The sequence below is a fragment of the Bos mutus genome, chromosome 15 (genome assembly GCF_027580195.1).
Source record: "Bos mutus isolate GX-2022 chromosome 15, NWIPB_WYAK_1.1, whole genome shotgun sequence".
In the NCBI taxonomy this organism is placed as follows: Eukaryota; Metazoa; Chordata; class Mammalia; order Artiodactyla; family Bovidae; genus Bos; species Bos mutus.
In genome coordinates, this window is record NC_091631.1 from 37155184 (window position 1) to 37172100 (window position 16917).

At 36.0% G+C, this 16917-nt stretch overlaps 1 protein-coding gene across 1 annotated transcript in view; it reads right to left on the bottom strand.

Annotated features, from left to right (window-relative positions):
• The window catches only part of SBF2 (SET binding factor 2), a 498680-nt gene that overhangs the window by 212110 nt on the left and 269653 nt on the right, over positions 1-16917 (bottom strand). Inside the window, exons 9-13 of the mRNA XM_070383912.1 lie at positions 15401-15514; positions 12446-12523; positions 11216-11329; positions 10557-10685; positions 7013-7111 (exon numbers count right to left, since the gene is read on the bottom strand). Of these exons, the coding sequence (XP_070240013.1) occupies positions 7013-7111; positions 10557-10685; positions 11216-11329; positions 12446-12523; positions 15401-15514 (534 nt within the window). The remainder of the gene's footprint in view (positions 1-7012; positions 7112-10556; positions 10686-11215; positions 11330-12445; positions 12524-15400; positions 15515-16917) is intronic.

A 16917-nucleotide genomic window follows, 5' to 3' on the forward strand; every position in this document is an offset into this window, starting at 1 on the left:
GTGGCCACAGGACAGGAAAAGGTCAATTTTCAATCCAATCCCAAAGTAAGGCAATGCCAAAGAATGTTCAAACTACCACAGGATTGTATTCATTTCACATGCTAGCAAGGTCACGCTCAAAATCTTTCAAGCTAGGCTTCAACAGTATGTGAACTGAGAACTTCCAGATGTACAAGCTGGATTTAGAAAAGGCAGAGGAACCAGAGATCAAATTACCAACATCAGCTGGATCATAGAAAAAGCAAGAGAATTCCAGAAAAATATCTACTTCTGCTTCATTGACTATGCTAAAGCCTTTGACTCTGTAGATCACAACAAACTGTGGAAAATTCTTAAAGAGGTGGGAATACCAGACCACCTTACCTGCTTCCTGAGAAAGCAGGTATGCAGGTCATACCTGTATGCAGATCAAAAAGCAACAGTTAGAACAGGATATGGAACAATGGAGTGGTTCAAAAATGAGAGAGAAGTACGTCAAGACTGTGTATTATCACCCTGCTTATTTAACTTATATATAGAGTACATCATGCAAAAAGCCAGGCGTGATGACTCACAAGCTGGAATCAAAATTGCCAGGAGAAATATCAACAATTTCAGATATGCAGAGGATACCACCCTAATGGCAGAAAGCAAAGAGGAACTAAAGAGCATATTGATGAGGCTGAAAGAGAAGAGTGAAAAAGCTGGCTTAAAACTCAACATTCAAAAACTAAGATCATGGCATCCGGTCCCATCACTTCATGGCAACTAGATGGGGAAAAGTAGAAACAGTGGCAGATTTTATTTGCTTGGGCTCCAGAATCACTGCAGATGGTGACTTCAGCCATGAAATTAAAATACGCCTGCTCCTTGGATGAAAAGCTATGACAAGCTAGACAGCATATTAAAAAGCAAAGACATCACTTTGCTAACAATAGTCTGAGAGTCAAGGGCAAGATTTTTCCAGTAGTCATGTATAGATGTGAAAGTTGTACCATAAAGAAGGATAAACAAAGAATTGATGCTTTTCAATTATGGTTCTGGAGAAGACTCTTGAGAGTTCCTTGGACAGCAAGGAGATCAAACCAGTCAATCCTAAAGGAAATCAACTCTGAATATTCATCGGAAGGACTGATGCTGAAGCTCCAATAATTTGGAGTCCAATACTTTGGCCACCTGATGCGAAGAGCTGACTGACTGATAAAGACCCTGATGCTGGGAAAGATTGAGGGTAGGAGGAGAAGGGGGTGACAGAAGATGAGATGGTTGGATGGCATCACCGACTCAACGGACATGAGTTTGAGCAAACTCTGGGAGATAATGAAGGACAGGAAAGCCTGGCATGCTACAGTCCATGGGGTTGCAAATAGCTGGACATGGCTTAGTGATTGAACAACAAAAATCTTTGAACATGTTTAGTGTGGTTTTACTCACAACTGCCAAAATTTTCCTTCATTTGCTTAACAGATAAATAAAACTCTGATTAGCCATAAAATGGAGTAGTGCTCAACAATAAAAGGGACTGATTCATGCAGTGACAGGAATGAGTGTGAAATGCCTTATGCAAAGAGAAACCAAACTCAAAAATCTACATAATGATACTATGAAAAAGGCAAAAACTAACTACAAAGACAGAAAACAGATCAGCTGTCAAGAGTCTGAAGTGAGAGAAGGATGTGACTGTATTGGAGTAGTAACAAAATCTGGGGGAAGATAGAAATGTTCGATGCCCTTAGTGTTGTGGTGATTGCATAACTAGATTCATTTGTCACAATCTACTTAATTGTACATTAAAAATGGTAAATTTTACTATAGGTAAATTATATCATAGTAGATCTGACTTAAAAATGAACAAACAAATAGGATGGAAGAAGGAATTTGATTTTTATGCTCTGGGTTGAGGGCCTCATTTTATCATAACAATCTAAGTGTTTATGTTTTAACTTTGATGATTGCAATATTTTACTTCTTTCCTATAAAAACAACAATAAGAAATCCCTTTATTCACAGTTGCCAAAGAGTACAAATATCATCCGTTTAGATCAAATGTGCCTAGTAGTAAAATTAACTTTCTGCAGAAATGTAAAGGAAACAGACCTAATCGATTTAGAATGGCTATTCCTGCATTTGGGCTTTCTTTTCTCATTAGAATTTTCAAACCTATCTGTTTCAATGCTGGGCAATGAAATACCTATTAAACACAAATAGAAATCTCATATTATAAGAAAGTCCAAGTCCTCTCATTTTTCCTTTAATTTTTAAGAAAACAGACAAATGACACAATCTAGCAAATGATTATGTACTACCACAGGTGCAAAACAAATAGAAAAACTGCACTGTGTAAAACAGCAAAACACATGTCCAAATGATTGCTTGATGCCTCGGAATGGATGCTGATAAAGTGCTTGTTCTGGATTATTTTAATACTCTCATTTTGCATTCAGCTAGTTGATTATTATAAATGTATACTAAGACTCATAGAGAAAGAGCAGTGCAGGAGTTAAATATGCTGTCATCAAAGATGACAAATATGCAGACATCAAAGATTCTGAAAACCAAAATAGGCAGTCACAGTATTATCAACTGGGCATGGAAAGAAAAACTCTACCAATATATGGCCAATGAAAATGTTCATGGTATAACTTTGCCAACACTTACACATTTGTCTCTAATGGATTTATTTGTTTTCCTTCTTCATTCCACCTCCCCTTTCCCCTCCCAAACTCACCAGAAACTTTTATTTAAGAAGCTCCAGAAAGTTAAAAGAGCAGCTAAATCCAGCAATTCATCCCTCTCACATCTACTCACATTCCTGCTCTCTGAATAGCACAATAAAGGAGTGGTGATAAGAAAGTGAACAATTAAGGTTCGTATCTGAGGTACTTCAAAGGGAAGTAAAACAGAGAGGCTAGATACACATACCAGACTTCAGTGCAATCAAGTATTTACAAACAACTGAGTGGAATAACCAGGTTTCAATTCTAACCCAAAACTAAGGAAACAGTCAAATTATATGGTTGGCTTTTGCTTACCAAAAGGGAATTTTAGAAGTGTGATGATTAAAAAAAAAAATGACTAGTTAAAAATAGAACCATCTAGATTATTTTCCTTGCATTGAGACCATCCTTCCTCCCTCCCCTCAGCTTCCTGTACAACCCAAGAAAGTAACTTTACCATCCTGACTGCTTTTTAACTTTAAATATTTATTTTAGGAATGTTAGGACCATCAAGAACTTTAGAATCACAGAACTAAAAGGAATCTCATAAAGTCTGCTGACAGTCCACTGGGATATTCTCAAATACTCATTCATCATATACGTGTATCCTCTTCTCAAGGACATTAGTGGAATCTTGTACCTAGAAAATGCCTGGAACTAGTACGTGCCTAATATACATACTGAATGAGTAGATTTGATTAAATTAAATGGTACAGAATTAGACTGTGGAGGGGGAAAAGCTCAATAAGGTCTCAAGAAATGAGAGAACATCTGAAGAGCGATATCCATATCTTACCCAATAATACAATCCCTCATGATGATCGCCTTACTAGTGTCCGATAAGATACAAGCTGTTTGTGTTTTACATCCACTCTCGAGAATGTGTAATTGCTAGATACTTATTTCACTTCAGTTTTCAGTTTGTGTTGGTTTAGTTTAAGTTGGACTTCCCTGGTGGCTCAGACGGTAAAGCATCTGTCTACAATGTGAGAGATCTGGGTTCGATCCCTGGGTTGGGAAGATTCCCTGGAGAAGGAAGTGGTAACCCACTCCAGTACTCTTGCCTTGAAAATCCCATGGATGGAGGAACGTGGTGCAGGCTACTATCCATGGGGTTGCAAAGAGTCGGGCACGACTGAGCGACTTCACTTCCACTTTAGTGTAATTAGGTATCATTAAGTTATAGATTAAATTTACATTATCATTATATATTTAAGTGACTTTGTTTTTGCATTATAATGGCTTGGCACATGCCCTTCCATACAACGCATACTCAGTCCTGTGATAGAGACAAACCTGTGTCGGAACAGAGCTCTGGTCACTTACTGGCTATAGAATTTTGCAGTTCTGGAATAATCTTGTAAAAACTTAAGAAATAAACATTCAGTTATTAAAGAGATCAGTCCCAGAGTCTCAAACATTGTTTCCCATTTAATGTTTTGCTATTCTCTGAAATCCATAAATAAATCACTCCTAGTGAGCAAAGAAAAAAACTTTCTAATCTTCAATTTCCTAACATACCGACATCTGCCCTATCTATCTCAAAGGGCTATTTACAAGACGAAATGAGAAAATACATTAAAGGGCTTTATAAAGAAAAAAGTATACAGTCAACCATTGGAAGTACCACTACTTGTCCAACTGGAGATAAGTCAGCCTAGTGGGAGTGAAAGAACATAGTCTTAGGTATTGTAGAGATGAAAATTCCTGAATTTAAAAAATCTGGATTCAATCACTTAATAACCATTTAATAACCACAGGATCATGAATCAATTATTCCCAGTAAAATGGGGATAATGACACCTATCTTACATTGTAAAGATTAGAGATAATGTATGTAAAGTGCTTAATCCCATGCCTGGCACGTTGTGCTAAACACTCAGTATTTATTCTTATTACAATAGGTCAACAGAATTTTCTCACATGAGCACCCTACACATTAGTTCTATACAGTCACCATAAATGGTAAAGCCAAGCACAGAACACAAGTTTTCCTTCTGATAGAACTCTTTTTTAAGTTTTAGCATATTGAACAAGAAACATATTGGACACAATTTTATCATATTGGACACAATTATAAATGTGAAATTTAGGATATCAGTCCAAGGGATAAGTTTTAAAATAACTTCAGAAATAAAATTTATAAATAATTGAATAATCATGAAACAGAGAAACACAGTTTAGTATCCTGCTTTTATCCAACTGGTTCTTAGATTTCGAAAGGATGTTACAACCCACTGATTAATGACCCAACATCCAAAAAGACCCACCTATTCAAATATGAAGTTAATTAAGCAATACCACACGCTAGTAAAGTAATGCTTAAAATTCTCCAAGCCAGGCTTCAGCAGTATGTGAACTGTGAACTTTCAGATGTTCAAACTGGTTTTAGAAAAGGCAGAGGAACCAGAGATCAAATCGTCAACATCCACTGGATCACTGAAAAAGCAAGAGAGTTCCAGAAAAACATCTATTTCTGCTTTATTGACTATGCCAAAGCCTTTGACTGTGTGGATCACAATAAACTGTGGAAAATTCTGAAAGAGATGGGACTACCACACTACCTGACCTGCTTCTTGAGAAACCTATATGCAGGTCAGGAAGCAACAGTTCGAACTGGACATGGAACAGACTGGTTCCAAATAGGAAAAGGAATACATCAAGGCTGTATACTGTCACCCTGCTTATTTAACTTATATGCAGAGTACATCATGAGAAACGCTGGGCTGGAAGAAGCACAAGCTGGAATCAAGATTGCCGGGAGAAATATCAATAACCTCAGATATGCAGAGAACTAAAGAGCCTCTTGATGAAAGTGAAAGAGGAGAGTGAAAAGGCTGGCTTAAAGCTCAACATTCAGAAAACTAAGATCATGGCATCCGGTCCCATCACTGGCAAATAGATGGGGAAACAGTGGAAACAGTGGCTAACTTTATTTTTCTGGGCTCCAAAATCACTGCAGATGGTGGTTGCAGCCAGGAAATTAAAAGATGCTTACTCCTTGGAAGGAAAGTTATGACCAACCTAGAAAGCATATTAAAAAGCAGAGACATTACTTTGCCAAAAAAGGGCCATCTAGTCAAGGTTATGGTTTTTCCAGAGGTCACGTATGGAAGTGAGAGTTGGACTATAAAGAAATCTGAGTGCTAAAGAATTGATGCTTTGGAACTGTGGTGCTGGAGAAGACTCTTGAGAGTCCCTTGGACTGCAAAGGAGATTCAACCAGTCCATCCTAAAGGAGATGAATCCTGGGTGTTCATTGGAAGGACTGATGTTGAAGCTGGAACTCCAATACTTTGGTCACCTGATGCGAAGAGCTGACTCACTTGAAAAGACCCTGATGCTGGGAAAGATTGAGGGCAGGAGGAGAAGGGGACAACAGAGGATGAGATGGTTGGATAGCATCACCGACTCAACGGACATGGGTTTGGATGGACTCTGGGAGTTGGTGATGGACAGGGAGGCCTGGCGTGCTGCAGTTCATGGGGTCACAAAGAGTCGGACATGACTGAGCGACTGAACTGAACTGAAGCAATATTAGGATACTGATCCCAAATCCTTCTTAACTATATTTTCTTTAAGATACATCTCCCCTCAACTTTACACTGGAAGACAATACTTCTCATTTATTTTCCTTTTTTTAGTAAAAAGATTCAACCCTGAAAATCTTCGCATGCAGGAGAAATAAGCCAGTATCCACATTAGCCAGTATCCACTTTTCTGTGTGCATCTTCTCTTCTCTCCTGGTATCCAAATACAGACTTTAACACATTCCAGTCTTTAACTTACTGCGTTTCTTTATCAGGGAATACTTTCACCCTTGAGTTTGTATGGCACCTGACAGTTTTCTTTCTTTAAGCTTTTCATTCCTGTATATTCAAAGCAATGCACCTCGAAGTTTTTCACGATACAGTGGACAGTCACTGTACCAAGCTAAAGCAGAATACATCGGTCAAATCTGTCCCAGGTAGTTGTGGTCTCCATGAGTCTAATTGTTACATCTCAAAAATATTCAATATGCTCTTAAGAAGACAGAGATCCAAATGAAAATCACAATGAAGGCAAATGATAAACTGGAAAACTGGGACTAATATGTTTTCATAATGTATCAATTGACAGGAAAATCACTTTGAAAAATGAGGTCTATTTTGATGCACAGTACCAACTTTAATATTTTGGAACTCATAGTCTCAAGGGTTTTAAATCAGATCAAAAAAGATCATCACCAGGAATATGAAGCTTTTGAATTTTTCAAAGAAAATACTTTATTAATACTTTTAAAATTAATGACTATCTAAATAAATATACTTACGTACATTTTTAAATAGTTGCTCAGCAAGTTCTCTGACATGCTTTATCATCTTCATTGGGTTATTTTCTTCAACTTTAATTCGCTCTACTTCAAAAGCTACCACCTTGGAAAAAGAATCAAATGATAAAGTATCAACTGTAAAATATGCTGAATTAGCAAACCATGTGATAATTTCACACAATTTGCAAACTAAAAAGCATACAATATGTATATTATTATTAAAACAAAGTATTTTATATTTTTACTGGGTTTCACTTCTATTCTAGAGTTAATCAAGTCCTTGAATGTTCTGGTGGTCTCTCTCTCTGATGATTCAGGTCCTGTTTTTTCTTGGGAAAGTCATTATTTTTGGAACTCAATGAGATTCTCTCATTCTGCAGGCCTCACTCAAAGAATTCTCTCACTCAGAGAATTTCAGACAGTCAGAAAGTCTCCAAACATTTCCCTAACTCACAAAATATGAAGTAAATGTTCAAGTTGGGTCACTCTAGTCCTAGTTCTGCTAACAGCGTGATTTGAAACAAGTCACTGAGACTCCTGAAATGCAGTTTTTTCATCTCTAAAATAAGATTAAGAACAAGATGACCTTAAGGCTCCTTCTAGTTCTCAAATTATAGAACATCTGATCCATTTCCTTACCAACTGATTTACTGGAAGAACCATGTTAGTGTGTACACTTGGAGTGGAGCAAAGAGTATTGACAGGAAAAAATGAGGTAGGAGGAAGAAGTAAATAGATGGATTTTTTTAAAGGGTATAATATAGGGATTTTCATTCTAGCAACTAATAGATTCACGGGAGCAGACAGACATATAAAACTATGACTCCAGCTATTGTAGGCCAGCATTCAGAAGGATATCCAAAGAAAGTCAAATGCTTCTTTCCTTCTAACAGGTCTATTTGATGGCTGTCTGTGGATAAGACAACAGACAGTGCTCAAAACTGCTCAAAGCTCCATAAGCCTTGTGTGTGGCAGGCTGCCCTCAGCCAAATGAAAACAAGGCAAGAGCGAATGCAATTTTCCTAAAAGCACATTCCCCTGCATATCAGTTACTTAGTTCAAGATCTAAAGGGTGATATATGTTAGTATTAGGTAATCAATGATCAATCATATTAGAGAATCAGAGATCAATAAGTGATCAGAAAAAACTGTCCACCTCAGGGCACTCTCTCTGAGATCTTCACATGTTTTGTATTATTATTAAGTAAAGCATTTGGTATAGATCTCCATACTCAGAACTAAAACATGTACCTTTTCTTTTATTCTGACTTTACTTAACTATCTTTACAGAGAATAAAAGACCCTTCTCTAAACAAAGGTTATGAAATAAAACCTGTATGAAATAAAACCACCAGTAGCAACAAAAGTCCATATAGTCAAAGCTACGGTTTTTCCAGAAGTCACATATAGATGTGAGAGTTGGACCATAAAGAAGGCTAAAGTGAAAGTGAAGTCACTCAGTCGTGTCCGACTCTTTGAGACCCCGACTATAGCCTACCAGGCTCCTTAGTCCGTGGAATTTTCCAGGCAAGAATACTGGAGTGGGCTGTCATTTCCTTCTCCAGAGGATCTTCCCAACCCAGGGATTGAACCCAGGTCTCCCGCATTGCAGGCAGACGCTTTACCGTCTGAGTAAAGAAGGCTAAGCACCGGAGAACTGATGCTTTTTAACTATGGTGTTGGAGAACTCGTGAGAGTTCCTTGGACTGCAAGGAGATCAAACCAGTCAATTCCAAATGAAATCAACCCTGAATATGCATTGGAAGGACTGTTGCTGAGGCTGAAGCTCCAATACTTTGGCCACATCACTTGAAGAGCCAACTCACTGGAAAAGACCCTGATGCTGGGAAAGACTGAAGGCAAAAGAAGAATGGGGCAGCAGAGGATGAGATGCTTAGATAGCATCACCAACTCAATGGATATGAACTTGAGCAAACTCTGGGAGATAGTGGAGGAAAAAGGTGCCTGGTGTGCTGTAGTCCATGGGGTTTCAAAGAGTCGGACACAGTGACTGAACGACAACAACAACCAGCAGCGTAATAGGGTCACTGTTACTATTCTCCATTACTCTAGGTACTAGGAGTGGTCTTCTTTTACAGACTTCTGAGAACTTCTACATTTCTTGGTTCTAACATAATGCTCTTCCAGAAGTTTAAATGGGAGTAAGAGTCATTGTTCTATCTATCAGAATGGGCTTCTATGAACATAGTTAATGATAAATGGAAAGATGCATCACAATAAGAAAAATCAAAAGTAACACAAAATAGCATCCTTATTTTGAGTTGCATCTGCTCAAACTTTTCCTTTATATGGCCAATTCCTGGAACAAAAGACTAATTCCTTGAACATAGAGACTAAATCTGCCTTTCATATATTTAATATCTCCTAAAGGAAATACGAGCTCTGGGTTGGGAAGGTCCCTTGGAGAAGGGAAAGTGAAAGTGAAGTCGCTCAGGACTCTTTGCGACCCTGTGGACTGTAGCCCACCAGGCTCCTCAGTCCATGGGATTCTCCAGGCAAGAATACTGGAGTGGGTTCCCATTTCCTTCTCCAGGGGATCTTCCCAACCCAGGGATTGAACCTAGGTCTCCCGCATTGCAGGCAGATGCTTTAACCTCTGAGCCACCAGGGAAGCCCAAGTGAAAGTGAAGTCGCTCAATCATGTCCGACTCCTTGCGACCCCATGGAATATAGCCTACCAGGCTCCTCCCTCCATGGGATTCTTGAAGGGAAGGGCTCCAGTATTCTGGTCTGGAGAATTCCATGGACTGTATAATTGATGGGGTCACAAAGAGTTGGACACCACTTAGTGACTTTCACTTTCAAAGAAGCTACACAAATGCCAGAAAAAAATCAGCATTAGTTAAGAATGGCTTAGCTAAATGCAAAGAAGGTGCTAATTCTTACTTGAAATTTGCTATATTTTCCAAGGATTAGTACTTAAGAAAACACCCTGATTTGTGGTTCTTTTATGGAGAAACTGAAATTGTGGCCTCCTTACTTTATTTTCCAAGCTTTGATTAAAATAAAGATAACCAAAAAATCAATAAATAAATAAAAAAGAATGGCTTAGTTAAACTATGGCTCTAGGACACAGATTTAATGTAATAACAGTTTGAAATAACATATTTATACATTAAACTTAGACCTTTCTCTCTATAAAACTGGTAAGTTCTACTTATACAATCACTGTCAATTTTTCAAAAAGATTTTAATCAACTATTTAAAATTCAATTATTCAAGGAAACTTCCTGGTGGTCCAATAGTTAGGCCTCTGAGCTTCCAACACAGGGGGTACAGGTTTGATCCCTGGTTGGGGAACTAAGATCCCACAAGCCAAAAAAGTATTCAGTTGTTCAAAATTTCTATGTATTTTACTTCTGAGACATCCTATAATTATATTTTTTCTAATCCACATTATAAACACCAAGATCTGATACGTACAATAGATATTTTTTTATCTTAATTAAATGTTTAAAACACTGCTTCTCTACTTTTAGCTACTAATTTTGTCTGTAAATAATGAATTCATTTGATAATAAGTATACCTCATCAAAGAGATCACAGGATCTATAGGGAGGACCTCTTTCTGAAACAAAACCTGCAAATGCCATTCCATTGAGAACTTTAGTGAGGAAATCATTCTCAACTAGACCACGCTGTCCCAAGAAAGCTGTCTGTAAAGAAAAACAATGTGAAATGAATAACTTATCACTTAGCAATGGATGAATGAATGGTCAAAACAGAAACATACTAGAAAGATCAAAGCCTGAATAAACGTCTTCATGCATAAGTATGTTGTCATAAAATACATTTCTCTCTAGAAGGGCTTTGATACCTGAAATACTATATGTATTGAATAAAAATGAACCTGTCTGTAAAGCAGGAGTGGAAATCAGAAATAACCTCAATTTAAAAAAAAATCAATTTAAAGTTAACATATTCTAAAGGAAAATATATCAGTTCCACAGTATTATTAAAAATTATCAGACACCTGACACCAACACAACACTGTAAATCAACTACATTCCAAGAAAAATAATTAAAAAAGAAAAAAATTATCAACTAGCCACACAAAGCAGAGATATTAAATAAACAAATGTGATGGATTAAACTCAAAATACATGGCTAGAAAAAGACTGCCAAGTTCTTTTAATTAAATTAGAGTTTACATTTTGGACAGATACAGTATGGTATTAGATCTTACCTTGTGAAAATGTATTACTGGTTCTGCGTGAATTCTTATAAGCTGTAAGCATGATCTATATCCTTGGAAAAGTTGTGCAAATAATCTAAGAAAAACTGCACGCACTTCCTTATCCTGAAAATATAAGAAGAAACATGTTAGATAACTGAATTTCTTAAAAAAGAAAAGAAAAATCACAAATTAGAAAGTTGTAAAGAACCTAAGAGATTATTTAATAAATCTGTGCTTCCTATGCAGAAGTCTCATTTGTAGCAGAACTAAGTAGTGGGCATCTAGTCTGTGCCACGGTTGGACAGTGTAGGCCGTTAAATAGTTCCTTTAAAAACTGAACCTAGTAAAACTTTCCTCTAGTACATCCAATTTTCCTCTCAGAAAAAAACATAAATCAGAGAGGCTCTGCTTTCACCATGTTAGAGAAGGGCATATTTCCCAAGACATTTGATTTTTATCTCCATCAAAAGAATTACTGTTACAATACAAAAGAAAAAACTCAAGACTATTTTAAAAGCTTATGATATTATTCCAAAGTTTATACTAGTTCTAAAAATCTATTCTTACATTAATATAAAATATAACTTAAAAGTCTGTTTTGATAATTCAGATTTTAAAAAAATCATGGTTTTAGAACTCTAAGGAAACTCTCAGATTTAGTCAATCCCTTATTTAATAGATGAAGAAATAGTTGAAAATGCTTCATAACTCATCAAAGGTATGCAGTTCTATAACTTTCCATACTGGCCACAAAGTTCATCACTAAGAAATGCACTGATCAAAATAAAAAAGGGGTCTCTGCTGTATAGTCACTCTTTTATGACTTTCAATTGGAGCTACATTTATCCACTCACTCAAACTTGATTTTCTCCTGTGACCAACGACCTCTGTTTCCATTTTTTATAAACTTCTCTTTTTTATCCTTGCCTGACCCTTTCGATTTGATGCTTGGCACAACTTTTCAGGCTCTAATCTAAGTTCTGATTTTTTTGTCCCATACTTAGTCATGCTTCCTCAGAGAAACAGTCTTAGCCTACTCCTCTCCCAATCAATGTACTGCCTGTGGCTTCCCCTTCAGGAGGTCACAAGGTCAATCAGTGGCAATTCTCCTAATTTCTAATTTGGCACACATTTACTAGGCTGTCCATCTAACTCTCACTATACTCAGCTTCTTTGAAAAATATACAAAGAAAAGAAACTCTTTTTAAAAACATCAATCTTAAATATTAAACTTCTTACCAGCATTTTTGAGTGGGATAAAGCTGTTCGTGGAGGGGGAAAAGCATGATCTGCTACTTCCAAATCTGGATGTAGAATCTAAAGCAAAGAAGCTCTGTTATGTAAAATACCAATAAAACCTATTATTTGATCTACTGGTGGCATTAAGATGAAACAGTCTCAGTATGTGAATTACAATATATTCATTCCCTCCATGAAATACATTAGCTGAGGCAGCTCTGCATGTACTATGCGAAAAGATGTTCAAGAAAAAAATATTCAATTAAAATACCCATTACAGGGAAACACACATAGTTTGGTTTCATTTATTTGAATATAGCCGATCCCTTCTCCAGGGGATCTTCCCAACCCAGGGATTGAACCCAGGTCTCCCACATTGCAGGTGGATTCTTTACCAGCTGAGCCACCAAGGGAAGCCCAAGAATACTGGAGTGGGTAGCCTATCCCTCCTCCAGGGGATCTTCCTGACCTGAGAATCAAACTGGGGTCTCCTGCATTGCAGGCAGATTCTTCACCAGCTGAGCTGACAGGGAAGCTGAATACCGAGCTACCAGTATTACCAGCCAAATACCAAGCTACTACTATATATAGTAGTATATATCATATACATATATTTCATTTATATGATAAACATATAAATGAAAATGTAAAGTTCTGAAATACACACTAAAATATAAAATAGTAGTCACCTCTGAGAGAGAATGGTCTAGGGCAGAGCTATTTATCTATACAGTTGAAAATCTAAAGCATTTATTTTTATGTTTTTAAATATAATTAAAAATTAATTAATTAAAATACTGAGAAGAAACAGAATAAGTTTGTGAACCTCCCAGTCCAGAGGGGTGACAGTATAACACAATGTGACAAGTATTATAAATACATAAAATAATAATATGTGAATATAAAGTATAATTAATTCAACCTAGAGAAAGTCAAAAAAAGAAGGCAACATTTGTGTTAGGCTTTAAAGGCAGGCAGGCTGAGGGGGCACGTGGGAAAGACACATCCATGCAGGGCTTACACAGGGAAAATAATTCTGCATCCGTAAGCAGCAAATTTTTGTCTTTGCAGAATCACTTTCAAATACTGAAGATTTGGTATTATAGACCAAAAAGCTCAAAACAATACTTATGAAAGACACCAAAATATCAATAATATTTATAATCTAGTCATCAAATCATTATCACAGTATAATAACATCTTCATGTCTATAAAAATGTCCCTGATTATTACACTGTGTAACCATCAGATTATAATTATTTACTGACCAAATGAAGCTGACATACTTGTATGTCAAATCTCCCACACAGTCCATCAAATATGATATCTTTTTAGTCTTATACACTTATGTACACTGTAGTATATGATCCAACAAAGTGTTTGAAAACTGCATAAATAGACATACTCAGTTCCACCAACTCTGAATTTTACTCATTGTCAAGTTTGGTGGCACAAGTGTTGAAGGTTAAGGTTTAACAGGGTGCAGCAAAACCTCTACCAAAAGCCACTGACAAGAACTAAAATCTTAACCTTTGTTAATTTTGGTACTTAATCCCTGAATAAGTAAAACTATCATTAAGTAAATGTACATTAATATTTTTAAACTTATTTAATATTTCTAGAAACATAAAACTTTTTCAGTCACTCAAATACTACGGTCTTAGCTTTTGCTATATCCATATACTGCCGGTGCAATTGTTCAGCTAATATTTTTCTTTGAAATGTCTTTAAATCAACTCATCTCTTTAAATCTAGTAAATTTTCTTAGATGATATCATCTGTGAAATCACAGGTTTTGTATGCTATTTTTAATAAAATAAACATTATAACAAATACATAATTATTAAAATTTAAAAGTTGCCACATACCACCCCAAATCATCTCCATTCTTCACTCTGGGAAAGAGGTATTTGTCATCCTTTGTATAAAACATTCATCCTACTAATAAAGACTAGGAAACAGAGGATGGAATGTGATTTGCTCAAAAATACCCAGTGGCAGGATGCTGACTGGAATTTAGGTCTCCTAAGTTCTAACCTAGTATGCTTTTTACGCTATCACACCTGGTATTCCAGATTACAAATCATAGTGGGAACAAGTCAGTCTTCTCTAAGAGTTCCCATCCTACATACCACTATAACAACACAAGGACCAACACAAATTTGGAAATTTCTGAAAATAAAACCCCTCTTGGTAATCCTAGACTTCTGAGTTCCTATCTAAGTTCCTATTTAAGGGGGAAAAAGATTTTAAACAGCTCAGACTGGAATACCATTCAAGAAGAATATGAAAGCCTTAATTTTAGTAATAGCTTGAAAGGGAATGAAGAATTTCTAAGTTTCAAATTTCTGATGATGGGTAAGTGGGCAACTAAAATGTCGGTAAAATACAATACTGTGCCTTGTGCTTTTAAAAATAAACAAAGGTTGACAAAAAATCAATTTGCTTCAATGAGAAGCACTCAGATCACAAGATTTCTTACAGCTTCAATGCACAGAATACTAGACATTTATCAATAAATTACATCTTTTCGTAGTAAGCTGGAAACACTGGCCAGTCCTTATCGCACTGCTTTGCAAGAAGCACATCTACCAAAGAGAAGTGAGATGTCATTAAGAAAGGTGAAGGAAAGGGCACAGGTGCTAGCTTATAATGAGGGAAGTTAGGAGAATCAAGGATTTTGAGGCATAGTCTGGTCTTATTTTCAGAGGTGTGTTTCTAATACCTAGAACAAATATTCACTTAGGATTCAAAGTATACTCTTTAGATAATATTTTGTAAATTATCCTATTCCAACACTATATGAGAATACATCTATATATTTTAAGAACATATAACTCTCGTTTTTAAGTAATTACACTGTCAATGAATGATGTCCAATTACCTTAGTTTAGATTTAAATCAAGAGAAAAATACTTCAAGAAATTAAGTAAATTAAGAAAGAATATATCATACCAAAGAAAGAGCTGCTTGAGTCTGTTGTAGAAGTGGTTCCGGAAGGGAAGAGAGGTGAATACATTCAGGAATTTTAATAGTGCCTCCATCCAAGTCAGCTATGATTACATCTAACTGAAGAAGATAAAAAGAATATATAATTAATAAAATGTCTTTTTAGATTGATTTTCAGCTACTGTATATTTCCCAGTTTCCTCTGAAATTAGATGTGGCATATGACCAAGTTTCTGCTAATGGAGCGAGAAAAGTGATGTACACATTCTCAGGCATTCAAAACAGAGGTCCAATCAGGCCCTCCTATGCTTTCTTTCCTCTTACCATCGCTGAAACTGAACTAACAACACAATCTTGAACACATTCAGAGGATGACAATGCCTAAGTGGATTCTAGCGGAGAAACAAGAAGCAAACAAGCATGGTCCTTTCTTGAATGAGTTCATGGAACAAACTGGTCTGACATAATGGAACACTTCTACAAACTGCTGCATGAGTGTTAAATAAAATTCCATTTTGTTTAAGCCATTGCATTTTGTATGCTTTATTATAGCAGTTCAGCCATATCCTAAATAACATAGTAATCATAAGAGTTAACAAGCAAAGCAACTAGTATACATCAAAACAGTACTGTTTAAGTAGCTAAATCACTAATTTTTAGCATTTTACAAAATCTATTTTAAAATAACATGAAAAATGTAATAGAGAAACCAGTCAAAATGATTGAAGGTATTATGTTGCTAACAGGATTAAAATTAATTCTAATTTATTCAATGAAAAGTTAAGAAATTCATTTTTGTCAATATTTGGTTTGTCTAACTTCCACAGACTGTTTTTATTTACTGGGAAAAAAACTGTCTACAAACCTGATGAGTGTGTTTTTAATTAGTACTAATGAGGTTTCACTTAATGTTTATGCATTTATAGGTATTTTTGTATGTTGATATCAAAGTTAAAAAGGAACCAGATATCCATATGTAAAGTCAGAAAAAAGAATGAGGGTCCTGTTTATAACTGCAATGTGCGATGGTCTTCTGTCAGTTTAAATGACAATTATGATTTGATTACAATTGTAATTATACAAAAGTACCTACAGAGCTTACCTCTTCACTGGCATTTATAACTAAAATAAAATTAGAATAACAAACTCTTTAGGATTTGTGAATCACAGATGTCATATAACCCAACCTTTCAATGAAGAATTTTTCTTAAACTCCCTGAAAACTGTAATGCAATCTGTCTTTGCACTCTACTTAGAGTACTCTTCACATAAGGAGACACATTCATTATACCGGGCAGCTCTATTTACTTGAAAACTCTTAGACTGAGCAGAAAATTGTTTCTATATCCCACTATACCCACTGATTCTATTTCAGCGTCTACCCCTTCTTTCTAAGACAGCTACTTAAATATATATCTTTAGCTATCAAATAACATTAGGTTATTACCTGTGAAAATTTTCTTAGGCCCTCAAAGAATATGGTTTCTAAACTCTTGACATCCTAAATGTCCTTCTATGAAGTT